This window comes from Chiloscyllium plagiosum, unplaced genomic scaffold (genome assembly GCF_037043375.1).
Source record: "Chiloscyllium plagiosum isolate Xiang-an unplaced genomic scaffold, Cpla_swu_hap1 HiC_scaffold_18, whole genome shotgun sequence".
Classification (NCBI taxonomy): domain Eukaryota; kingdom Metazoa; phylum Chordata; class Chondrichthyes; order Orectolobiformes; family Hemiscylliidae; genus Chiloscyllium; species Chiloscyllium plagiosum.
The window spans coordinates 57,084,299-57,112,148 of record NW_028270156.1 but is presented as its reverse complement, the minus strand read 5'-3'; the positions used below and the strand labels follow the sequence as shown (position 1 = coordinate 57,112,148).

Below are 27,850 nucleotides of genomic sequence, written 5' to 3'. Positions count from 1 at the left end.
CACGCACATATCATCATTATTTGTTGGGACAGGCTTAGTTAAAGGGCTGAATGTGCTGGTATGCATTGTGGTTCTCACTGTTTTGATGGTTACAGAGGAGTTAGGAATTTCTTATATTGTGAAAAAAGCCTTGTTTTGTTTTTGTATTCACTTTTAATTGAATGTTAATGTTGATGTCCAATGTAGACATTGCCCAAATCACCCTCCGAAGGGGTAATTAAAATATTGTAGGTGAATGCAAAGCTCTTTCTGGACTCTGCCAGCCAATACTCTGAAACGGTCATATATCTGGGTGGTACTGATGCCGCCCTTTAAGCCTTTTTTTTTCCTTGACAGACCGACCCCTCTCAGGATTTTCAGTCCTTCTCACTTCACACTTCCAAGCCCTGACCCAAATCCACAGCACCCTCCATAACACTGTCTCATTGTTGCTAGTCCTGAGCCTCCATAGAAGTTGCCATTCTCTGCTTCCCTCCCTTGCCATTGTGAAGCTCACAAGGAAAGTCAGTGAACCCTGATACAACTCCGCAAAGCTGACTGACACATGCCTTCATCAAACAAATATGAATCGGGGAAAACAAGATTCTCTTTGTGCTTCTGACTTTAACTTGAAGGTAAGGTTTACTGAATGAAGTTTTACACGCAAATGTATTCCAAGCACAAATCTGTCACAAAATGGCAGTGGAATGCTGGAGTACATCCCAATTGCCCTCCAACATACAGCCTTCAAGCTGTATTCTTAACCAGACAGCAAACCCACAAATTTCAATTTGATTCATTGTTGTCACATACAGTGAAAAGTTTTGTTTTGTGAGCAGATCAAAACATACAAGAACATACAGATCATAGGGTGCTTAGACAGAGCAAGACACACAAGGTCACCACTGCAGAAGAGGTGCACAAAAAGGAAGATCAATGTTAGATTGAAATTAGAGAGGTCCATTCATCAGTCTAATAACAGCAGGGAAGAAGCTGTTCTTGAACCTATTGGTACGTACATTAAAACTTCTGTATCTTCAGCCTGATAGAAGAGGTTGTAAGGGAGTATTAGCAGGGTGGGAAGGATCCTTGATGACATTTTTTAGATTAGATTACTTACAGTGTGGAAACAGGCCTTTCGGCCCAACAAGTCCACACCGCCCCACCGAAGCGCAACCCACCCATACCCCTACATTTACCCCTTACCTAACACTACGGACAATTTAGCATAGCCAATTCACCTGACCTGCACATCTTTGGACTGTGGGAGGAAACCGGAGCACCCGGAGGAAACCCATGCAGACACGGGGAGAACGTGCAAACTCCACACAGTCAGTCGCCTGAGGCGGGAATTGAACCCGGGTCTCTGGCGCTGTGAGGCAGCAGTGCTAACCACTGTGCCACCGTGCCACAGCATTTGCATGGCAACAAGAAATAAAGATGGAATCCATGGATGGGAAGTTGGTCTTTGTGATGGTCTGGGCTGTGCACACAACTTTCTGTAGTTTCTTACAGTCCTGGGCAGAGCCGTTATCATACTAAGCTGATATGCATCCAGATAAAATGCTTTCTGTTGTGCATCTATTAAAGTTGTTATGGGTCCTTATGAACATGCCAAATTTCCTTAGCCTCCTGAGGAAGAAGAGGCGTTGTTGTGCCTTCTTGACTGTCGCAGCTACATGGGAAGTCCAGGACAGATTGTTGGTTATCGTCACTCCTGGGAACTTGATGCTCTCGACCCTCTCCACCTCCGCTCCACTGATGTAGATTAGGGGCATGACCTCCACCTTTCTTCCTGAAGTCATAGAAGTTTCCATTCTTTTCAATTATTTTGTTTCACTGATATTGAGAGATTGTTATCACAATGACACCAAGCACTCTATCACCTTCCTGTATTCTGACTCATTATTGTTTTATATCTGGCCTACAATGGTAGTGTTGTCAGTGAACTTGTAGATGGCATTCATGTGAAATTTAGCCAATCGCTGCTATGAATTGGTGTGGCCTTTTAAAATTTTCCATAGGTGTGAGTTGACCTGGAACTGAAGCAGTGACTAGGTCTCTGACCCAAAACTGAAAACCCTTGTTCCTCGGGGGTCCAAGCTTCAACCTTCCTTCTCCTTATCCACATAGCAATACATTCTGTGAACCAGACATTAGCTTCCACGTGTACACTGATGACTCTTCCCCTGTATGTCTTCAATATCCCTCTTGACTCGTTCACTACATCCATACATTAAGACTGTTTGTCTTATATCTTCGAAGAGCCTGAGATTATAAACATTGTGAACAGCAAAGTCACCTTCTTTGTTTCATATCACACACTGTGCTCCCTTTCAATTGAGTTCATTAAGTTGCTAAAAACAGCTAATTCCGTTATTCATATGTTTTAAGAGTGTAACTTTTAGTTTAAGGATGAGGATTTTACATGTAAGATGATGAAATCAACTGCTTTTAGAGACTGGTAAACAGATCTAAAGTAATGCTAATTCAAAGGATGACCTTTGTTTATTTAGTAAGATCAAAAGTGGGAAAGTATTAAATAACGAATAGATCCTTTTTGCTATTCTTGATGAAGATGAGTTGTCTATGACTGTTTTCATAAAGAGTCTAACTTATTCATGTAAGTTCCAGTCTCAAAGGAATGAATTCAAGATAACGTTAATTCATTGAAATCTCTATCAGGAACATTCCAAGGTTGCCATGTTGCCCTGGATTAGAGGGAAGTTTCACAGAATATTTAAGTGTGGAAACAAGTCATTTGGCCCAAAAAGTCCACATGAATTCTCCAAACAGCATTCCACACAAACTCACCCCCCTACCCTATCATTGTAACCATGTATTTAACATGGTTAATCCACCTAACCCTGGACACAATGGACAATTTAGCATGGCCTATCCAACCAACCTGCATATCTTTGGGCTGTGAAAGGAAACTGGAGCACCAAGAGGAAACCCATGCAGACACAGGGAGAATGTGCACACTCCACAAAGACAGTCGACTGGGGCTGCATCTGAACCCATGTTCCTGGCACTGTGAAGTAGCAGTGCTAACCACTGAGCCACTGTGCTGCCCATGGTTTTGAGTTTACTTGTGTGTTTTTCTGACAAAAACAAAAGCAGATGGACAAGGCTTGGGATAAGCTTTGAGAAACAGTCAGAGACAATTTGTTACAAACTGCAGACGTCTGATAAAGGGCTGTAAGAAGCCAAGACTATCTACTGCATTTAAAGTCACTAAGCTAGGAGGTGCTGTGGCCCATGTTTGAGTTGAGTCGTTCACAATCATAAGGCACTTAATTGAAGTTGGAGGGCCATCTAGCCAGATACCAGTTGAAGGGGTCCACAAATCCCATGTTTCATTGTATAGCAGTACACTGAAGGATCAGACTGAATTCTTGAGAGCTGTGGGATACCTTAGTTTGGTCCCAGGAGAAATAAAGGTACATTCAAGATCTAGTCATAGTCATAGACTCATAGAGATGTACAGCATGGAAACAGACCCTTCAGTCCAACCCATCCATGCCGACCAGATATCCCAACCCAATCTAGTCCCACCTGCCAGCACCCGGCCCATATCCCTCCAAACCCTTCCTATTCATATACCCATCCAAATGCCTTTCAAATGTTGAAATTGTACCAGCTTCCACCACTTCCTCTGGCCGCTCATTCCATACACATACAACCCTTTGGGTGAAAAAGTTGCCCCTTAAGTCCCTTTTATACCTTTCCCCTCTCACCTTAAACCTATGCCCTCTAGTTCTGGACTCCCCCACCCCAGGGAAAAGACTTTGTCTAATAATCCTATCCATGCCCCTCATAATTTTGTAAACCGCTATAAGGTCACCCCTCAGCCTCCGACACTCCAGGGAAAATAACCCCAGCCTGTTCAGCCTCTCCCTATAGCTCAAGTCCTGCAACCCTGGCAACATCCTTGTAACTTTTTTCTGAACCCTTTCAAGTTTCACAACATCTTTCCGATAGGAAGGAGACCAGAATTGCATGCAATATTCCAACAGTGGCCTAACCAATGTCCTGTACAGCCACAACATGACCTCCCAACTCCTGTACTCAATACTCTGACCAATAAAGGAAAGCATACCAAACGCCTTCTTCTCTATCCTATTTACCTGTGGCTCTACTTTCAAGGAGCTATGAACCTGCACTCCAAGGTCCCTTTGTTCAGCAACGCTCCCTAAGACCTTACCATTAAGTGTATACGTCCTGCTAAGACTTGCTTTCCCAAAATGCAACACCTCGCATTTATCTGAATTAAACTCCATCTGCCACTTCTCGGCCCATTGGCCCATCTGATCAAGATCCTGTTGTAATTTGAGGTAACCTTCTTTGCTGTCCACTACACCTCCAATTTTGGTGTCATCTGCAAACTTACTAACTGTACCTCTTATGCTCACATCCAAATCATTTATGTAAATGACAACAAGTAGAGGACCCAGCACCGATCCTTGTGGCACTCCACTGGTCACAGGCCTCCAGTCTGAAAAACAACCCTCCACCACCACCCTCTGTCTTCTACCTTTGAGCCAGTTCTGTATCTAAATGGCTAGTTCTCCCTTTATTCCGTGAGATCTAACCTTGCTAACCAGTCTCCCATGGGGAACCTTGTTGAATGCCTTACTGAAGTCCATATAGATCACATCTACCACTCTGCCCTCATTAATCCTCTTTGTTACTTCTTTAATAAACTCAATCAAGTTTGTGAGACATGATTTCCCACGTACAAAGCCATGTTGACTATCACTAATCAGTCCTTGCCTTTCCAAATACATGTACATCTTGTCCCTCAGGATTCCCTCCAACAACTTGCCCACCACCGATGTCAGGCTCACTGGTCTATAGTTCCCTGGCTTGTCTTTACCACCTTTCTTAAACAGTGGCCCCACGTTAGCCAGCCTCCAGTCTTCCAGCATCTCACCTGTGACTATTGATGGTACAAATATCACAGCAAGAGGCCCAGCAATCACTTCTCTAGCTTCCCACAGAGTTCTAGGGTACACCTGATCAGGTCCTGGAGATTTATCCACCTTTAACCGTTTCAAGACGTCCAGCACTCCCTCCTCTGTAATATGGACATTTTGCAAGGTGTCACCATCTATTACGCTACTTTCTATATCTTCCATATCCTTTTCCACAGTAAATACTGACACAAAATACTCGTCTAGTATCTCCCCCAGTTTCTGTAGCTCCACACCCAGGCTGCCTTGTTGATATTTGAGGGGCCCTATTCTCTCCCTAGTTATCCCTTTGTCCTTAATGTATTTTCAGAAACCCGTTGGATTCTCCTTAACTCTATTTGCCAAAGCTATCTCATGTCCCCTTTTTGCTCTCCTGATTTCCCTCTTAAGTATCTAGTGGAGTATAGGGAAACGCTTGAATGAAAAATAAAGTAGAATGAGAAATGTCCTGTTGAGATATTAAGGATTAAAGTGTAAGTGTTTAGAAAATACATATGGTGAACGAGTAATACTTGTTTTGCCCCGTATTTGCACAGTAAGTTTTGGTCTAAAATATGGAAACTTGTCACATAATTCTTTTATTAATAAGTGAGAATTCAAATTTCTTTTTAAAATTTGCTGGTCTCACTCAAGATCATAACCACGCCTGTCCTCTTCTTCCTAATCATTGTTTTAGGTGACAATATTATTTACAACCTCAGTATCCTATTCTACCTAAAACTTACATTTGGCTCCATTTCCTGTTCATCACAAAGACTGCCTATCACTACCTCTGAAACATAGTCATCAACACCAACATTCTTATAACTCAGTCCAATGCTTTCCTCGCTAGCCACCTTCCATAGACTTCAGTTTATTTAAATTGCTGGGTGTCAGTATCTGTTCTGGCTTCAAGCCACATGCTTATCACTGACTACAGGGACTCCAATGAATGAAAATGAAATTTCTTATCCCTATCTTTAAATCCCTTCCAGGCCTTGGCACATCTCCACTGCTTTAACATCCTCCAGAACAGTACAGACACTGGCCTCTTATACATATAATCTTCCCTTGGCCCAACCAATAACAGCTATGCTTTTGACTTCCAATGCCTCACCACTGGAACTGCGTCCTTAAACCCCTGGGCTCTCCGTCTCCCTCTTCTTCTTCAAACACTTCTTAACAATATACCTCATCTCTCTTTCTTTGGCAATATGCTGCACTACTTACAATTTCGTAAAATGCACTGGGATGCTATTATTGTAGCATAAAATAATAGTATGCTACAAACAGATTTCTTTGAGGGAAAAATAACAGCAGAATAAAACAGCAGCTGGCATCTGCAAAATATTCCTGTAATATTTCAACACATTTTCTAGAGTATGAATAATTGAATTGACTTGTAACTTGTGCACGCAATGAAGCGTGCCATAAAATAGTTATAACTCCATGCTACGATTCGACATCAGTTGGTTTTAACATTTAGTCAAACAAAATTGATAGTATGCTGCTTGCAACTGGGGTTTAATTGCTTTTCAGAGTGACACCTCTTAAATCCAGAAAACATAACAGATGTGACAACAAAATGAAGACAGAATTTTCCCTGCCCTGAACTATGTCGGCAATGGCAAGTCAATTGGGAAAATGTGGGTTGAAAAGTGTGGCACTGGAAAAGCACAGCAGATCAGGCAGCATCCAAGGAGCAGGAGCAAGAGTGTGATTCATCGGAAGTAACTCACTTTGTGAGGTAGTCAAGAGCTAGGGATAAGAGTCTGGTGTCTTGCTTTCTATCATCATTAATGCAGGAGAGTTGTTTTAAGGCAATTATGCTGCATTGGTAAAGCTCCCCACCTCTGAGCCCTTACTGTGAGTCCTCATTTTCTCCTAATTGGGAAAATGTGCCAACCTCAGAGAAACAAGATACTTGATCTTTGGAAAGAAAATGTTCGATTTTTCCACCCAAGGTTTCAGCAGTGAGGTGAAGCCTTATTAATGAGCAGCATTACTTGCATGCTTTAACATCTTTATATTACTTAATCTCATCTGAATTAGCAGTTTGCTATTTTCCCAAGAAATGGGCAGCACAGTGACACAGTGGTTACCATTGCCATCTCACAGAGCCACGGACCTGAGTTCAATTCCAGCCTTGGGCATGGGCTCTGTGTCAAGGTCAGGAATGATGAAGGACTCCTGCCCAAAACGTCGATTTTCCTGCTCCTCGGATGCTGCCTGACCTGCTGTGCTTTCCAGCACCACTCTAACCTTGACTCTGATCTCCAGCATCTGCAGTCCTCACTTTCACCACGGGCTGTCTGTGCAGAGTTTGCAGGTTTTCCCCATGAATGCCAGGGTTTCCTCCAAGTGCTGCCACACTGCAAAGATGTGTCGATTAGGGGCACTGGCCAATATAAAAATTGCTCCACAGTATGCAGGAATTTCTCCTCAATGCAGTTCAAAATGGCCATTCCAGCATTCTGAGTCGGCAACCATGTGTTCAAGACACCTCAGCTAGGAAAAATATCCTGGCAGCATGTACAGCATTATACCTCATCTCTCATCCTTCTACAATATGTTATAATATCCTGTCAAGTCCTGTTGCCCTCCAGCATTTCTATCCTCTCCAAGATGTTAAAACGGATATTTCTCAAAAAAAGGAGGACATGCAGGACTGGGGAGTTTGAGGGCAGAATGACTCCATTAAGAGGGAGTAGAAGTTTCACTTTCCTCGTGGAGAGATCAAATTTAGAGACAAACTCACCAGGGTGTTAGTAGTAAGTTGGGACCTCATTCCAACCTGGTAGGTCCTTATTATTAGTACATTTGCACGCTGAGGATGGTAATATTATTAAACATTTTGTAAGTACACTTGGTTCATCCAAGAGCAAAAGAGCAAAGCCCATTCATGACCATTATGAATCACCAGAATTCCATTATCCTCTTGGGATATAGACCTACCTCTGGCATCCTTTCTTGTGGAAAACCTTTAAACCTGTGACCTCTGGCACCTAGAAGATTATGGGATGTGAATCTATGTCACTCACATAGCGGGGCTACTGCACATTGCAAATACTTCATACAAGACTCTGACACCACATCTATAGTGGGGGTACATAACCTTTTCAACTCTATCCATAGTCAAAAATAGTCAACGCAAGTAATGTAAGACTTCCTGTGAAAAATGGATATGATGTCGTGGGGAAAATAGTAGCTGTCTGCAGCAGTTTTGCAGTTGGCCACAAGATCTTTGATTTCCTTAAGATCCTGGGCCACCACACCAGTGACCGAGTCCTGGCCCTGCAGGTGTTGATCCCCAAGTGATTTCAATGGCATCTTCCTGAAGTATAGCTGGAATGACCAGCCTTTCATCATACACTAACAGGTCCTCCATGATCATGAATTACTGTCGGTGCTCAAAGCAAGTCTTTAAGGTCAATCCACAGGGCATTGGTCTGGCCAACTTTTGACATAACATTGCCAAATAGTGATCTATTCTTGTACTTTCTTCTGCTTTTGTTGTATTTGTTTGAACCTATTGTGACTTGCTGACTACTGGACTGAATATGTGACTCACTTCCATAAATAAACTCAATGACATGTCTGGTAAGGCACTCTACCCTCACTTTGGAGATGTTATTTGCCATCATCTGCAGTTTTCACTACAAATATACCGTTTTATAGGTAGACCTAAGGCAGAGTCAGAACCTCTGTACCTATGGAGGTAGCCTTAAAAACTGTTTTATCTGGTGGGGAAACCAATGGTTTAAGGGATTGTCTCATAGAAAGCAGTCAGTGTTAGGATGTACCCAGAAAGTTTCTTGCAAAGCCATGTAACTGAGGAGGCCTCCTTCTCTATCACAGTATGCCATGTCTCTGTGTCTGAGAATACCAATGCTGCATACTACACTAGCTTCCAACATCCGTCTGATTGCTCTTCCAAAGCCTCTAACTTAATCAGCAGCTATAATGTTGGAAAGTATAGATTGGCATAAACTAGGACATCCATGGACTTCAGCATTTCCCTGATCCTTTGACAAATATCCTCTTGATGCTAATTCCGTGCGTCTAACATCACCTTGTTGAGCAGCATGAGATCAAAGCAAATTCAGAAGGACCCATTGGGTTTGGGTATAGTAACCAGATCTGAATATTTCTCAGTTGATTTCATTATTAGGGAAATGATGCTCATTCTAGTCTCCTCTTCAAATTGTTTTGCAACTTGTTTCACACTAAAGACTGCAGAACCTTCATGACTGCATATAGGCGTGGAGATTTAGCACCTTTCTTTAGTGTGATACTGTATTCAGTATTGCTCCCCTAACCAATTAAATAATTTGGGCTGGGAGGGTGTTATAAAATTACTGGGCTTGGGACGTTTATGAAACTACTGAAACTGGGCTCTCAGGTGTTGTTAATAAAAATGAAAATCGCTGGGCTCAGAGGGTGTTATGAAATTACTGGGCTTTTGGCCATGGAGGGGCATAATGGACATGATTTTCACCATGCAACGGCTGCAGGAGAAATGCAGAGAAAATAACCTACCTCTCTACATAGCCCTCTTTGACCTTGCAACGGCCTTTGACACTGTCAATTAGGAAGCACTATGGAGCATCCTCCTCCGCTTTGATTGCATCGTGAAGTTTGTCACCATCTTTCCACCTCCTCCATGATGACGTGGAAATCGTGGTAACAAGAAATGGCTCCACCATCGACCCATCCCCCATTGGGACCACTGTCAAGCAGGGCTGCCTCATCGCCCCAATACTTTTCTCGATCTACCTCACTGTAATGCTTCACCTCACTGCTGACAAGTTTCCTGCTGGAGTGGAGCTAATTTACAGAAGCTGCAGGAAATTATTCAACCTCTGCTGCCTTCAAGTCAAACCAAAGTCACCCAACCAGTGCAATCTCAGAAAATACTCCAGACCATCACTAGCACCTTTACAGAGGCATATGAGAGCATGGGCCTCACCCTGAACATTCAAAGATGAAGGTCCTCCAGCAACCTGGCCTGGCATTGTAGGGTGAACCTCCGATCATCAAGATCACCGAGAACATTGACCACTTCCAGTACCTTGGCAGTGTTTTGTTGGCCAAAGCAGCTATTGATGAAAAGATCCAGCACCACCTCCAGTGTACTAGCACAGTCTTCAGCTGCCTGAGGAAGCATCAAATCAGACACCAAGATCATGGTTTACAGAGCTGTGGTCATTCCCGCCCTCTTATATGGGACTGAGACACGGACTGTCTACAGCAGACACCTCAGGGTGCTGGGACAGTACCACTAATGCTGCTTGTGCAAGATTCTGCAAATCTATTGACAGGAAAGACGCACCAATACCAACATCCTTGACCAGGCGAACATCCCCAGTAATGAGGCACTGACCACCCTACGATGAGCTGGGCACACCATTTGTGTGATCGACACAAGGCTCTACAAGCAGGTGCTCTACTCACAGCTTCAAAATGACAGGCGAGCCTCAGGTGGACAGAGGAAGCACGTAAGTGATGCTCTCAAGGCCTTACTGGCAAACCGTGACATTCCCACAGTCACCTGGGAATCACTGGCCCAAGACCATCCAAAATGGAGGAGAAGCTTCTGGGAAAGCATCAGGCACCTCAAAGCTTGTCTTTAGAAAAAAGCAAAAGCCAAGCAAAAACAGCAAAAGGAGCACACTGCCACACCAATGTTCTACCACTTCCTGCAACCACCCTCTGTCCCGTGTGTGACAGAGCCTGCGGTAGCTGTATTGTTCTGCGCTGCCACCTATGGACTCACCCTGAGAATGGAAGAGAATCACCCTCATCTGCCAGGGGCTGCCAATGAATGAATTAAATAATTTGGTGTCCTCCTTTCCAAAGAGAATTTTATGTTTTGCTGCTTAATCTCTTCGACCTGTCAAAGAAGGTTAAGGGCAAGATTCAAAAACCTGCTCAAACGTGAGAACTCTTGATTGAGAAGTATGTACAGGTTTATATAATGTGACACCCAAGGTCTTGGAGAATTGTCTCAAGTCCTACACACCTTGAAACATGAAATTACATTACTGTCAATTATACACAGTGTGTCTTCAGCCATGGTACACAATCAGATAATATAGTGACACCATCTTAAAATTAGTTAGGTATCCATTGACATAAATATCTTGCCAAAAGGATAAGCTTGAATCATCTATTTTCCTTATGAATAACTTTGGCTTTTCTTCTATCATAACTTGTTCCATCTCATTAGCTTCTTTGTGTGAGTATCTATTTGATTTCTTCCTGCTTTGTGACTGTGCCCGATTTTGCATATTTTCTGAAAATGAAGCAGAATTAACCTTTTTAATAGCTAGACACTGTTTGTGCCTATGAATTTTCCCTTGTCCATAGCACCGACAGATATTTGATGTCTATACTGCTTGTTGCATTGGTTTCTCAGGTATTCCTCTAGTGGTCTGGTATTTTAAGAAACAAATGGATTCTGTTGTCTCTGGTGATAAGGTTGCTCTTCTCTTAGAAGTGACATGAGATGCTTCTGAACTTCTGCTTCACTGATCATCTCAAAGGCTTTTAGTTTTGTCAAAAACCCATTAGCAAATCTAACAACAATATCCGTCCCTTGAAAATTCTGACTTTACATCTCTGTTGTCACATTTTCTACTAATATGCAGGGATCATTAATGAAAATATATGTGGTTTCTAAGATGCTGAACTCTCCTGTTAAATCTTGCTCTTTCAAAAATGTTATTTGCTCTGAGGTTAAAGTAATTGTCAAAGACTCTCAATACTTCTTCTAAAGTATCTATTGTGTTTTTTATATCTTGATGAGCTATAACATCATCAGCTAAATCCCCAAACAGTGTTTAGAGGTGTATGAATGTGCTCATCATCTGATTTAGTACCTAATTTGGAAACAATTCTATATCTTAAGAATTATTTTCTCCAAAATGTCCACTTCAGAATTCTGTTTGTCCCATCTTTGACATTAAGTCTTCCTAGCAATGTTACTTATGCTCTGTGTCTTCCCAATGGGCTTATTTAGTTGCTATGCTTAAAAGACTTTTTGACTGTGTACTGCTGTACTGGAAGGTTTTCTCATGTTTCTGCAGTCAAAATGGACAATTGCACCTTCTGAGAGTAAAATGGAGGATTCTCAATTTTTGCAAATACAATGGAGTGTGTACACTTTTTTTGTGGTCCCTCTGGGTGAGTCCTGTTAATTATAGCCCTCATATATGAATTCTGTTTCCTGAACAGCTTTACTAAATGGTTCAGGGTCCAGGTACCCAGCAGTCTTCTGTCTCCTGTCATAACATTGCTGGCCTTTGCAATGATGTCTATGTCCATAGGCCAATCTGCGTGATATATCATTGCAGCACTCACCAGCAGTTTACAACTCAGAATGCTATCTTAAACAGGACTGAGGAAAACCTAGTTTTGGTTCTTCAGCCCCCAGCTGAACTACAGCAACATTCTCCCTAACTCATTGCTGCTAGGAAATTGCAGGAAGGCCATGACAGAATGGAGACATGCAAATTGGGATTTAAAATGCTTCCATTTCTCATCTGTTGCTCAATGAGAACAAAACACATTTCCACAGGAGGAGTTTCTGAAGATGTGTGCCTACGTGAACAAAGGGTTGGTGTTTTTGAACAGAATTTAATGTCCTCTTATCATGACGGGTTTGGTATAATGGGGGCACTTAATCAGGGGAATGTGGTGGGCAGGGACTCTTCCACATTCCCACTTCCTGACCAATTACGTCTGTGGGAGGAAGGTCCATTGATAGCCTTCATGCCCTGTTGACAATGGAAGCACTAAAGTGGGTAATTAAGTGGGGGCTTCATCCCATTTTCTTGGGCAGCTTGCCATGCAGGGAACTCAGGAAGCAAACCGAGTTCTTAATTGTGTGACCCAGCATCGGGAAATGGGAAGCCCAGTGAGAGACTCCCCTGTCCTTGATGCCGACCTGCTGCCCGCCTTGCTTTGCGACCTTTCTGCCAGCACTGCGCAGTTCCTCTTGTTGTGTACAGGCTTTAAGACCCTGCAGCAAACTTGTGAGAACATCATGGAGCTTCACTGGGCATAAATAGTATTGCATGGGCAGAGTTAAGAAAGAAACACATGGTGAGTTAGGTAAAAGCCAGAAGTCATGAGTGTGAGAGTTAGAACCATGTAAAGAAAGGTTTGTGGAGTAGATAGACCAGCATTAGGTAGTGAGTTTTATGGATAGCCTTTCTATAATGTAACAGTAATATTAGAACCTGCTTTAACTCATGTATTGTGGTGTTTACTAAGTGATAAACAATATTATAAAGAAGCCCAAACCTAAAGATAGTTATTGACCTTACCCTCTCTTAGACTAGTCTGTTTTGAATTCAAATTCATGGACGTGGATATACTTTCTACCATCATTCATTTGTAGACTGGGATCCAGTGTAGCACTAAATATGTCAGGCCTTCTGTAAAAAGGTGGCTTTAGCTGGCTCTCTGCATGACTTCAGATTTCTTAGTCTGAAATCATTGAATTTAATGTTAAGTCCAGAAGGCTGCAAAAGTGCATAATTGGATCACAAAATTGTGGCAGCACAGAAGGCTATTTGGCCCATCAGGCCTGCACCAGTTCCTCAAATGAGTATCATTACCTCATGCCAGTCTTCTACCTTTTCCCCGTACATTTGGACTCTATTCAATGCCTCAATTGAACCTCCTTCCACAGCATTTTCAGGCAATGCATTCTATACCCTAACTACATAATGTGTGAAAAAGTTTTCTTCTTATCTCACCCTTGCATTTTTTTTCCCCATAATTGGGAATTACGGTTTCTCTGGCTTGTGTTGAACTTCAATGAAACACTGCAGCAGGTTGGGGATGTGAGTATGAGAGCAAAGTGACAATGGTTGGGGGGGAAAGGGAATGCAACTCGATTCCAGACCCTCTCGCTCTACTGGCATTGTGTGTAGCAATTTACGCGACTACTTTTTATAAATACGAAGAAAGCACATGAGTCTTTTGTGAAACGTCTAATAAATGTAAGTGAGAAGATATACGACTTTAAACAGACAGGGATTCCACATTCCTAATCCCTGACGCTGAAATCCTGGCCACGTTTTGCTGCATGCCCTGATTCCTCCCAGCTCTGGCTGTGCGCCGGTATTTCCTGTCACAGGCTCCCAGACAGCTGGACAGTTTGGGGATGTTTATACCCGTAAGTCAGCGTGTGTTCTGACTCTCTCCCAATGAAGTTGTTTTCGTAGTTCTATTCCCCTCTCCGTTTGTGCTCGAGAGACACAAAACAGCAGCAGGAGCTGTGCGGAAGGGGAAGGGTGGGTGGAGAGGGGGAAAAAAAAGGCTTCGGGGAAAAGATTGCTCTCCCGTGCCTGGGAGGAGAGACATTCTCCGAGTGAACATCCCTCAGCAGCTGCTGCTCCTCAGGCGAGCTCCCCCATCCACCCACCGCCCCGCTCTGTCATTTTAAACCGGCGACATGGCCCTAGCTTCGTGCGGGAGATGTGTCTCTGGGAACTTTTCGCTGTCTGAGAGTCAGCTTAAGGAGAGAAGTGAGATTTAAAGAGGAGCTCGCAGCTGGCTGAGGCTTTCTTTATGCGTTGATCCCCGTGAGATGCCTTCCATGTTGCAAGAGGTAAGCTCAATCAGAGGGCATTCAGAAATGTATATAACAAGTCAATTATCAGCCCTGAGAGTCTTTCGCAAAGTTTCTACATGAGCGAATGGCCCCTGGTGATGATCTTTGCTCCGGGAGCTGATGTTAGGGTCGCAGCAATAAGGTACGATAGACAATTTTTTTTTCAAACGATGTCCTATTCTCATGTTCATACGCTGCTCACTTGAGTTTTAGCACAAGGAAAGGTGAGCTTGAGCAATGATTTGTACAATGTACTGTGAACAAAGAACATCATATTGCTCCAGAGGGTGGGAAAAAAAGCGAAGAGGCTCTACATTAGCGTGTTCCAGAAAGCAACCCTCAGACACTGATTAATTCACGACAAGCCAGCGTTTGCCGACCACCTCCATTTGTGTAGTGCTGAGCCAGTGTTTGTGCCCACTGCTAATATTAATGAGTGGTCACGGGGCATCCCTGTCACAAATGGATTCACACTCCAAGCAGTCATGGTTTGGCAGAGCTTTCTCACGAAGAAACAGGATCCCAACAAATTATAAATTTAGCTATTTCACAGGAGTGGGTGCCTCAGCTGGTGCACCATGAGCTAAATCTTGACATCCTGTGTTTTTCTCCATGGATTTCACAACCTGGAGATTAGAGACAGCAATGTTTTCTTTATTGCACAGTGAAACTGGGCTTTTTTTGTAATATCCAGAAGTGCTACCACACATGATGGAATGGCTTTTCCCACCACCAAAGCGCTTGTGATATTTTTCACCTAGTAACCGCACCAGTAAGTCACCAGAGTTTCAAATTGTTCAATTTACTTGCAGAGACCATTAAGGGTAGTGCAGTACTGTCCAATGATGAGGGGGAGAGCTAAACCCAAAGGAGTTGGGAGGAGAGATAAAGCATTCCACCCCCTGTGGCGGTCACCTTTCTCTAAAAGCATTGAGGCTATCAGTGAGGGTATCATGCTGCCTCTCCAGTGACACCCAGGCACGAACATATCCACAGAATCTGCAATTATGACCCCCTCCACTGCCTGCTGCCTGGATCTGTTAAGGGCTAACGTGGCCAGGCCTAGGAGCAGGTGCACAGGGAGGAGTTGGGCTAATCTTTTGCAACTGTGGTAACAAGTCACAGATGTCGTTGCAAAACAGGTGCAATCAAATCCAGTAGAATTGCAATGAAACTATTGGGGCTTTGTTCTAACTATTGTTATCCTTAAAGACAGTGAAGATGAAAAGCATCTTGATTGTAAGTGCAAAATGGACAATTGCAAATAGGTCAGTATGTATAATGCAGAGTGGTGTTTGAATGGTGTACAGTGGGCAATAGTGGATGTTACATTTAGATACATGTTCACATGTTAAATAACAGGCTTCTAATTCAATATTGCTAATTTTTATCCAGCAGCCTAAAGTGAATGTCACCCTCACTAAAGCATTGTGGAGTGAAAATCAGGGAAATTTACATAATTGAAGAGGAGTGTTGTGTCCATTCTGATCATCTTGCATGATCAGTACTACAGAAATACCCATCCAGCTGTCCACTTTCATTCCCGAAATCTATAAAACTGCCTCCAACTGCTCCTCTTGTTGGGGCTTGCCATATTCTGGCTTAAAAATAGTTTTCATGAATGCAGTTTCAGAATTCTGTGGACTCTACCTTTTGTACACACAATATTCCAGTTAATATTCAAATAATTGAAATTCCCTATTCTTGCCACCTTAGTGCTTTTCCTTTTTTATTTTCACACGTTTGTCCTTTTAACATGCTCTGGGGCAGCTCTGCAGAAATTCCTCAGAGCAGTGTCCTAGGCCCATCTATCTTCAACTGCTTCAATGCCTGTCCATGTATCATAAGGTCACAATTGAAGATATACATGATGATGGCACGGTGCTCAGCACAATTTCTGACTACTGCTTTTCAGATATTGAAGCAGTCATGTTTGTATGCAGCAAGACCTGGCAATATCCAGGATTAAGCTGTCAAGTGTCATTAACACCACACAAGGCAATGACCATATCCAGCAAGAGAATCTAACCATCACCCCTTGACATTCAATGGCATCACTATTGCTGAGACTGAACTATCAATCTTCTGGGATCTGGAGGTTACCAATGACCCTGGACTGAATTGGATTAGCCATATAAACACTGTGGCTATGAGAGCAGGTCAGAGGCTAAGAATTGTGCAGTGAGTAGCTCACCTCCTGACTCTCCAAAGCCTGTTTGTTATCAACAAGGCACAGATCAGAGTGTGATGGAATACTCCCCACTTGCCTGGATGAGTGCAACACCAGTAACGCTCAAAGCTTGACGCCAACAGCATAAAGCAGCCCCCTTGACGCACACCACATCCACAAATATTCACTCCCTGCGCCACTGATACTTTGTAGCAACAGTGTGCACGATCTCCAAATGCACTGCAGAAATTCCCCAAGGTCCTCAGACAGCACCTCTAGCCCATGACCAATACCATCTAAAAGGACAAGGACAGCAGATACATGGGCGTACCACCATTTGCAAGTAGTCTTCCAAGCCATTCACCACCCTGATTTGGAAATGTACTGCTATTCCTTCACTTTCCATGAGTCACGATCCTGCAACTCCCTCCCTAACAGCGCTGTGGGGCTCCCCTCGCAAGTAGACTGCAGTAGTTTGAAAAGGCAGCTCACCACCACCTCAAGGGCACTAGGGATGGAAAATAAATGCTGGCTGCAGCCAATGACACCCATGTCCCATTTCCAATAACACGAAACAGTGCAAATCTACAGCTAATGTCAATTTAACAATCTATTTTGGATGGACAGATGTGCACTGCCTATCTGCTGACCACTGCGGTCGTGATTCATGTCACTTTACTTCTGCATTTGGAAAAGTAACCTCTACCCATTAGGTATCCCTTAGATGCAACTGTTTATTATCCCAATGTCTTCAATTTGACAGTCATCCAATAAAGCTGTGTCTGCAAGTTTTGATTCGAGGCCACCTGATTTCAGTTTAATTTTGTGCTAGCAGGAGTAACCGGGAACTTCCCAGAAGTCCTTATCTCCAGTAGTGAAATGGGAAACATTCAGCACAATGTGTTACAAAGCCATATCTAGATTGCTGAGCAATCATAAGCTGATTGTCTGAAGCTGCTTCCTGCAGAAATCACCTCCCCGCCCCCAGTGTTGACCTTTCCTTTCTTGAAGATGCAAACATTTTATGGAGTCTAATTTAATGATTGTTAGTTGTCCTCAAATAATTTTCCAAAAGATCATACTTTTTGAGAGCCTCCAGTCAGCAGATTTAGAAAACAAACTTCATATATCTGACCAACAACCTCAAATTCGGAGACAGTCTGGGAACTTGAGCTCTGTCTTGTTGACGAGCCTGTGATTTGTGAAAACAAGTTAGTGGGGTTTTATGGTTTAACATTTTGGTTAATCCAATCTTCTCTTTATTTATTTAGGAGTTAAAGGAGCATGTGTGAAAGCCTAAGGGCGAAATACAAATGCAGAAAGCACAACTTATAGCTAGTATCTCTGACCCGTGCCATTGCTCCGCTCCTAAAAGTGTTAAGACTCACATGTACATTTGCTGTGATTCCAGTATCTCAGAATCTGCCTTTGCAGTTGCTTTTGTTTTCATTTAAAATGAATGGTTCTGAATTTCCTGTAGTTACAAAATAACCTATTATAATGTCCACTTTGCAAAAGGGAATTTACACCAGAATTTCTTGCCAATTTTACTGGCATTTGCCAGGTTGTAAGCAATTGGGATCTAAGGAAAGCACAGAACGTGCACCATATATTCTTCCTTTGTGAAAGTGAGCAAGAAATTCAAGACTGACCTTTTTCGGAGCTAAAAGATATTTCCACATGATCGATGCACTTTGATTGTAATTTGCTATTCAGAAGTGAGCTATCTTAATTTACATTTGGAAGCTTCTTTTTGACACTAGCTTGGATGTTTTATTAACAGGAAAAATAGTTTTAGTTTGGAAAGTAATGAATTTGAACCTTGCTTAGTAGATCGTGACTCACCACAGTCAGGTTTGTGTTGGGCAATGTTATGTGGATTATTACTCTCAGTTAAAACTAATACATTCTCTCCCATCTTTTTAATTAAAGTTGGTACATTTGCCCCCTTAACCATCCCTCACTCACTCCGTTCTCCCTCTCATTTGCTCCCTTTATCCTCTCTGTTAAAGTCAGCACACATCCTCTCTCACTACAACCCAATGCACTATGGCTGCCTCTTTGTCTCTTCTGTGGGGCAGCTCCGAGGTTATCATTGCTGCCTTACAGCATCTGGGACCCAGGTTCAATTCCAGCCTTGGTCTGTGTGGACTTTACATATTCTTCCCATGTCCACAAGGTTGTTCTATTTTTCTCCAAAGATGTGCACATTAGGTAGTCTGGCCATGCTAAATTACCCATAGTATCCAGGGGCATGTAGGCTACCTGGATTAACCATTGGGAATGCAGGTTTTCAGGGGTAGGGTTGGGGGTGGTTATGGGAGGGCTACTCTTTGGAGGATCAGTGTGGACTTGATGGGCCAAATGTTCGGCTTCCACACTGTAGGGATTCTGTGATCTATCCCAAAAACACTTAGGAACACAAAGTTCTTCTTCCCAAAGCACTGATCACAGCAGCTGAATTTTCTTTCCTCCAGCCCACGTCACCACTCTCGTTCCTTCCCCAGTCCTTCAATCTTTGTGTTCCCACTCTAGTCTTTCCTCCTAGTTGGCATGTGTATGATGATCGTCATTGGCAGTCATTTTTGGCTGCTGCCCATTTTCCAGAATTGACTGACTGCTGACAAGAAGGAGGAATCTGCTTTCATTTTTTCCCATAGTACCAAACAGACAATGGTTGCACACAAATGCATGGCAGAGTCTGAAACTGGGGTTGTTTTTATCTAAAGCAGCATTTATCACTGGAGCCATCAGGAAGTGACATTGATCTTTGTAATAGAGTTGCCTTGCTTGCAAGAGCAGCTGTGTGCTCCTCACATGACAGGTTATATACAGAGAAAGTGTACACAGTCCTGATGACCATATTCTTTGCAATGCAGCATTTTATCACTTGTGTGAGACAAGCCAGCACAGATTGGTTGATAGTAATCAAAAAATTTCTTTAACTATATAAGCCTATTTTGGACACAGGATCTAGTTGCTATCCTTTTAGTTGTTCACCAGACTGATTGTAGAACCATGTTTTTGTATTGATGCATGAGTCTGGAGAGTCTGCGTCAACAGCAATGTAAAGTTGAATTATCTGTGTCTGTGTCTATGGCAGTCTGAGGTTCGTGTTTCAGGCCTCAAAATATTCCTTTATCCCAAAGTACACCAAACTTGGAGGTGTAGTGGACATCAAAGGAGGTTACCTCAGATTACAACGGGATCTTGATCAGATGAACCAATGGGCTGAGGAGTGGCAGATGGAGTTTAATTTAGATAAATGTGAGCTGCTGCATTTTGGGAAAGCAAATCCGAGTAGGACTTGTACGTTTAATGGTAAGATTCTAGGGCATGTTGCTAAACAGGAGACCTTGGAGTGCAGGTTCATAGCTCCTTGAAAGTAGAATCACAGGTAGATAGGATAGTGAAGAAGGCTTTCCTTTAGTATGCTTTCCTTTATTGGTCAGAGTATTGAGTACAGGAGTTGGGAGGTCACGTTGTGGCTGTACAGGACATTGGTTTGGCCACTATTGGAATATTGCGTGCAATTCTGGTTTCCTTCCTGACGGAAGGATGTTGTGAAACTTGAAAGAGTTCAGAAAAGATTTACTAGGATGTTGCCAGGGTTGGAGGATTTGAGCTGCAAGAAGAGGCTGAGTCATCCGGGGCTGTTTTTCCTGGAGCGTCGGAGGCTGAGGGGTGACCTTACAGAAGTTTATAAAATCATGAGGTGCATGGATAGAATAAATAGACAAAGTCTTTTTGCTGGGTGGGGCAAGTCTAGAACTACAGGTCATTGGTTTAGGGTGAGGGGAAAGATATAAAAGAGACCTAAGGGGCAACTTGTTCATGCAGATGTTGGTACGTGTATGGAATGAGCTGCCAGAGGAAGTGGTGGAGGCTGGGTCAATTACAACATGTGAAAGGGCATCTGGATGGGTATATGAATGGGAAGGGTTTGGAGGGATATGGGCTGGGTGCTGGCAAATGGGACTAGATTGGGTTGGGATATTTGGTCAGCATGAATGAGTTGGACTGAAGGGTCTGTTTCCATGCTGTACATCTGACTCTGAGGTCTTCCTGACATTTCTTGAGAGCTACCTTTTGATTTTTGGTTGGAGCTTTTTGTTTTTAGTGGCTACTTTTTTTTTTCAGTTTTGCAAGCTCCTTTGGTAATGTGATCACTTAATAACACGACAATCTGTATTTCTGATGCTAAATGGGGGATTTGGACTCTCTCAAAGGAAGAATTAGAAGAACTTATCAATATCCCCAAAAATTGTCACTCCATTAAATGTAAAGCCAAGCAAGGAGAACATTAACTTTGAAGATGTGACACGGTTTTAATAGGTACAATTATTAATATTTGTTAGCAAAAATGCTTTTCAAAACAATCGACGCACTTATGCAGATAAAAGGCGTCACCCTAAACATGTTTCTCGTAGGCATCTGAGGCTGCAGCTGAACAGTTGCATGCTTTGTCTTGAACTCAGACACTGTGCCTGAAGTAATTTTTTTCTTGGATGTTTTGAAATGTGATAATGTCTACATGCAAATCTTTTTGAATTTTTAATAGTACAATTTCATATTGAATCATACAATTGATGCAGCATTCATCGTCATAGAATCTTTTCTCCACAACATAGTAGCTGCTAATCGTCTACAGCTATAATCTAGAGACTTCATGTTAGCAAAGCTTTGTTGAAAGGCTTAAAACTACCTTTTCCCTTTTTCTCCATTTATCTCCACTTTCAAACTATTCTCCTCTTTGCAGGTCTGTTTGGCCTTTTGCAGCCCCTCTTTATCATCTCTCCCCTCTCTGTTGCACTGCCCCTGCTGCCAACTTTTCCTCTGCCGCTTCCACACAACCTTTCTTATGGTCTCACCCCCAACCCCCAGGGACAATCCTCAGATTCAGTCCTCACTGGCCTCACCAGCCTTGCTTCCGGGACCCTGGCCCTGCTCCATGGGCCTGGCTCTCAGCCTCAAGAATTTTGCCCTCTACCCTCACTTTACGGTTCTGCAGCCTCGTTTCCTGTTACCAATCCCCATCCTCCCTAAAGCCACCACTGGTCTTGCTGACTGCTGCCATTGCACTGCTGCTCAAATCAATGTAAATTCACCTGTCTCCCGTGTGAGCATTGAAAAATCTGCAACGTGCAGGGTCAGAAGGTCAGATCTGATGTAAAGTGCTTCTTGCCTTGTTTAAGACGGATTAGAAATAACTCTGAGATGAAGGAAGTGATGGACTGGACATCATGACCAGAGTTGAGCTGAAAATGTGTTGCTGGAAAAGCGCAGCAGGTCGGGCAGCATCCAGGGAACAGGAGAATCGACGTTTCGGGCATAAGCCCTTCTTCAGGAAGCCTGAAGAAGGGCTTATGCCCGAAACATCGATTCTCCTGTTCCCTGGATGCTGCCTGACCTGCTGCGCTTTTCCAGCAACACATTTTCAGCTCTGATCTCCAGCATCTGCAGACCTCACTTTCTCCTCAATGACCAGAGTTGAGGCAGGTAGACAGGAGAGTGAAGAAGGCATTGGGTGTGCTTTCCTTTATTGGTCAGTGCAATGAGTTAGGAGTTGAGATGTTATGTTGCGGCTGTAGTGGACATTATTTTGGCCAGTTTTGGAATACTGCATTCAATCCTGGTCTCCCTGCTTCAGGAAAGATGGTATGAAGCTTGAAAGGCTCCAAAAAAGACTTACAAGGATGTTGCCGAGGTTGGAAAGTTTGAGCAATAGGGAGAGGCTGGGGTTGTTTTCCCTAGAGCATTGGAGACTGAAGAGTGATCTCAGAGGTTTATAAAACCATGAGGGGCATGGATAGAATGAATAGCCAAGGTCTTTTCCTCAGGCTAGGGAAGTCCAAAAACTAGAGGGCATAGGGTTAGATGAGAGGGGAAAGATTTAAAAGGGACCTAAGGGACCACTTTCTCATGAGGGTGGTACGTATATGTAAGTGGTGAAGGCTGGTACAATTACAATATTTTAAAAGGTATCTGGATGGGTATATGAATAGGAAGGCTTTAGAGGGATATGGGTCAAATGCTGGCAAACGGGAATAGGTTAACTTAGGATATCTGGCCGGCATAGATGAATTGGACTGAAGGATCAGTTATGCTGTATAGCTCTATGACTCTGAGATCCAGAGAACAAAGGCTGAAAATCTGCCCCATGTTTGACACATTTTCCCAGTAATTAACTCCCCACTCGGCCCTCTTGCAAACCAAGTGTGTTCCATGTTGTAGGTCCCTTGGCTCCAAGGTAAGCGAACTTTCTGCCGATCCATAACTTTAGAAGTAGCTACATAGGTATTTGGAATACTACTTTCTACTTTGCCTTTAGAAATCTTCCTTGGTTCCAAGATCTATAGTTTATGTTGAATTATGCAGGATTTATGGTGAATTTGAACAAGTGCATTTTAAAGGCAATCACCCAACTATTTTCTAACTGATCGGGTTTAGAGTTGTATAATACTTTTTCAGAATTTGCATAAAATTGACTATATTTTTTTGACATATAGTACAACTGTGGTAGTAAATATGTATTTGTAAAGGATTGCACAATTTTTTTTGACTCTTTATTGTTATATGCATTTTCCTTCACTGGATTTAAATCAGTTTTAACACACCAGCACAGGCAGTTTGACCAAGAAAAGTTCCAACTCTGAAGTGATCATTAAAAGTCTGTATTGAGATACAAGCAGACAAATGGTACATTGCTTTGCATCCGATTGCTTCTCAATGTAACATTAGCATGTGTCATTCTCTCCAGCTGTCTCAGCCTAGCAATCTCTCTTTTTATTCTGTCCTGCCCCATGCTAGTTCTGTTTCCATCTATCACTTTCAAACTCTTCATGTTTTTCTGGATTTTTCTCTCTGGCTCTATGTATCTGCCTGTACCTTGACACATTTCTGAATGTCTCTTTGTTGAGTTTGTTTCTTTGTGTGTATCTCCCCTCTTTTTGCCCTTACCATACCGTCCTGATGCACATTCTCTGAACTGCTGATGAGGGAGTATTGACTGCCTGTGCTGGTAAAGGTGCCAGTTTGTTAGAACAGTGACGTCTGTTGTCTGTCTGTGCTGCTGTCTGAAAAGTAGTAAGTGGTGCAGGGAGATCTTAACTGGCAAGGAAGCAATAGGGGGAAACAATCTGTGAATAAAGCAGAGTGCAGGAGAAAACTCACCCATTAGTTCTTCGAAGGATGGCATTGCTGACTTCAGTAATTGTTCCTCAGTGAAAGACACTGGGTTTGATATAAGCAGTGTGGGAATTTCCAGGTGGCTTCGTCTGATAATGCCTGCTGTGAGTACCTTACCCGTACAGATTTATGATTGAAGAGAAACCGGATGAAACCCAGAATTAGTCAAGTCTGCACTTGGGGTTTTGCTATTTGATGGTGGAACCATCAATACTGGAGTTTCCAGTATGGTGCAGGTTCTGCTGTTTAGCAGTTCTTCCAGTAAAGTAGAGCCAACTGTTGGAGTTGCTGAACATCGGAGGTTAATAGGTTGCAAAATAAAGTGCACATGATTTGGCCCTTCAAGCTTTCCTTATCATTTTAACATGATCATGACTGGTCTTTTTCTACTCCACTTCCTGTACTATTACTCACATGCCCTTTAATATGCAAGAATCTACTCGTCTCTGCCTTGAAGAAGGAGTGAGGCTTCAAAAGCTTGTTTTCAAATAAATCTGTTGGACTGTAACCTGGTGTCAAGTGATTTTTGACCTTGAATAACTGAGACTGACTTAGTTCAACAACTAAGCATCCATGGACTTCCTTGTTTGAGAATTCCAGAGATGCATGACTTTACGGGAAGAAATGATTCATCTCAACAGGGTGATCCAAGACCAGTCTGAGAGCCAGCATATCAGAAGGAAAAAGATTTGAACAATTTTTTTATATCCAACTTAACTTTCAACCATTCTCCCTCACTCTCTGATCAGAAGGTCACTAATTGAGCTTATGACTGGCCATAAAGTTTAGTACGCTGCTGACCTTTCTGTCAGTCAACAAAAGTATCCAAGCAAAAGCAGAAGAAATCTCAAAATAACCAAGTGTACTTTGACATGGGAACACTTGCAGGAAATCGCAATTTGGAGATTGTGTTGATTATCAAGCAGTCAAATCTTGACCACAAACTCTCATTATCTCTATCAAGAGCAAGTAAATCAAAAATGTTGCTTGGTACCAATGTTTGTCTGTTGGATGATAACACAGAATGGAATGTTTGATAGTGAGTCAACCGCAATATTTTGAGGACAGTGATTTTTTTTTTTAAAGAAATATCCTTTCCCTATTCGCAACCCTAATGTACATCATGTACCTCACTGAAGTGATCATGCAAAACTACAACCTCTAATTTTTAGATTTCAATGCTGTCACCAACAACCTTCATGTCTCAATATCTATTTCTACACTTAGAGTCTAGTGTGCATGTTTTTTCTAAGAAATGTTTTGATGTACGTATGTTTGTTTAGGTTGGTTTAATTTAAAATAGGTCTTTAGTTTTCAAAGGGGAAGAGATGTCATATTCGAGAGATCAAATGTTCAGTGTTTGATCATTATTTGTTTGACTTTTCTCTTTCTCTTCCTCTGTGGTGTTGATTACATCTAGGTGTGGTGACTGAGAAACAAACTGAAATTGAGGCATCAGACTGGAGACATTTTGAAACCTTAAGCATAGCTTCTATATATGCAAGAACTGGTGTCATCCCTGCATGTCAAAGGCATAGAACACAAGTGATCACTTATCCATGTTCTTGGAATGATGCACATTGCCCGTAGAACTGTACCCCAGTGTGTGGCAACCTCTCAGAACTCAGTCAGCTCCTATTCTTGGGAGAGGTTATTCCTGATGTGTTATTTAGAAAGGTGAGTTAATTGTTTACTGGGTGGGGAGGGTGTGTCTCTTTATGAGCCAACATTCTCAACTCTCTTCTGAAGATTCAGGCTGTGAGTACATTTGCGAAGAAATCATTGGCCTAATGGCACATCAGTCAAATAATCATTCTCAGTCAGAGAAGACATGTCTGTGATGGTATGTTAAGGTGTCATGGGAAAAGATTACTGACATCTCCAAACCTGTCCTTGCCCCACCTCCATACTTCTGACCCAACATTCACAGACATCCTATAGCACAAGTCATGAATTGGTAATCCAAAACTGGAAAGTTGCTGTTATGTATCCTCCTTCTTTCGGAGGAAGAAAGAAACAACAAAACCCCATATTGACCAGGTTTGATCAGTCAGCTCTCCACGATCCACATTAAATATTTAACAGTTTAGTATGTATTTGAGTCCTTTCAATATCTTTGACAAAAATCAATTCTTGGCTTTCTAACCTTGAAAGATTATTAGCGATCAGGTTTGGATCAATTGTGCTGATCCTCTACTCACAAGACCCTATGATCTGAATGATTTTCAGTAGATCTTGAAAAGGAAGATGAATGGTCAAGACTTTGTATTGCGAACAGCGCTACAGTTGAGAAGTCTCCAAAAGGATGGATTAGAGTATTGAGTTTTGATATCAAAAGTCAATGAGAATATAAGCAAGGAGAAATCTGTGGACCAGTGATAATAATAGTGTAAACAAAGTGATGAGAGGCTGTGATGGAGATGATTGGGAGACGAGAGGATATATAATGATGTTGCCTATTTCTGATCAAACTATCTTTGCCATCCCATATAAAAACCTTAGGTTTTTTTTTTGTAGACAGCTGTGCTTTGCTGTGTACTTTTGAACCATTGCACCTACCCCAAAGTGTCCATTGAGCCTTGCCTGATATCACAATAAATCCAACATGCAGTGACAGCGCTTACACTTCTTTATTGTAAAGTTACTCACCTAAGAATTCTGCAAGTCTGCAACCCCTGTTGCTGTAATTCCTGCACTTGGCGATCTGTTTCACATGATATTATCTCTACATGCTGCAGAGGTAAGATATGGTAAGTGTTTCACTCGTTTGACCAGTTCCAAAAAGGGAATGGTGCAAAGCATCTCATTTGAGTGTCCAGGGTCTGTAGATTTGGTGCCTTGTCTGTACTTAGTTTAACATCTCACTGGAGGAGCCCACTGGAAATCAAGCCCTACTATTCCTAGACGTATCACAAAAGCAAATGTTTATATCCAAGTACACACAATTCCCCAAGTTACCTGTCTGACAGACCCAGGTTGACAGAAAATACAAACCAGTTTTCTGCACTTAGCAAGGATTACTGTTCAATACAAGTAAATAGATTCTAACCACAGGTAAACAACTGTTCTTTGTTGACCTATACCTCTACTAGGTATACTGTAATCCTTTCTTAAAACTTCCCTAGAGACAGCAATACTGGTGTTGAGGGTGGAGGGAAAAAGCTGGAAAAATAGTTCAATGGTCCTGTTCACAGGCTATGTTGAGATGATCCTTTTGCTGTTCTTCAGGTTCCTTTTCACTTCTTTACAGGAGGCACAGGTGGCTGGTACATTATTGCAAAGTATTTTAGTTACTGTTTAAAAGTCACAGCTTACAGCAGCTGATGATGGAAAATACATGTGCTCTCTTTCAGCTTTAGCTATTTTACTGTAGAGCAGAAACACTCACTTGCAGAGATCCACAGACTTCTGCCAGCATTGTTCACACCCAAAAGCTGTTCAGCCACCCAGGAGCCAGTTGTGGCCAGTTTGATGGTTTTTGTCATCCAAAACGCGTCACAATTCGCCAAATCAGCAACTTATCTCTTGCCAAATTTAGTTTTGTAGACCACCCCAGCCCACAGACATCCACCACTGCTTGAACAAAGAAAGCTTGCAATGAGCTTTAGTAACTTGTTTTTAAAGTGAATAGCACTCCTTCCACAATCATTTGCTTTAAATCAGTCATTTCTGTCCACAATCAACAAAAGAGAGCATTAAAAAGACAGTCTTTACACAAGAAACTATTATAGATCTCAGTGTCCTTGGGCTAGTGATGTTGAGAAAAAAAATCAACAAAGTTTTAGTGCTAAACATAATATGTCACCCACATTTGTACTTTAAGAGGGCAGAGTCTGGGATTTTACTGTCTTGCCCCCATGTAGTCATATAACGATTTTAAACTACTCCACCTGGTGGGAACGCATAGTTAAATTTATCCCTGAAAAACCCCTA

At 42.4% G+C, this 27,850-nt stretch overlaps 1 protein-coding gene across 4 annotated transcripts in view; it reads left to right on the top strand.

Moving 5' to 3' along the window:
• The first annotated feature begins 14,106 nt into the window (after positions 1 to 14,106).
• LOC148146984 (oxysterol-binding protein-related protein 8-like) overlaps positions 14,107 to 27,850 on the top strand; it is a 140,069-nt gene continuing 126,325 nt past the window's right edge. For 2 of the 4 annotated variants that reach the window (XM_087996683.1, XM_087996681.1), the window contains exon 1: positions 14,109 to 14,556. Coding sequence is in view for 3 of the 4 variants with exons in the window: in XM_087996681.1 (XP_087852807.1) it covers positions 14,536 to 14,556 (21 nt within the window). In the remaining variant the exon portion in view is untranslated. Of the gene's footprint in view, positions 14,557 to 27,850 lie in introns of all 4 variants that reach the window. The other 2 variants (XM_087996682.1, XM_087996680.1) reach the window with 2 other exon arrangements.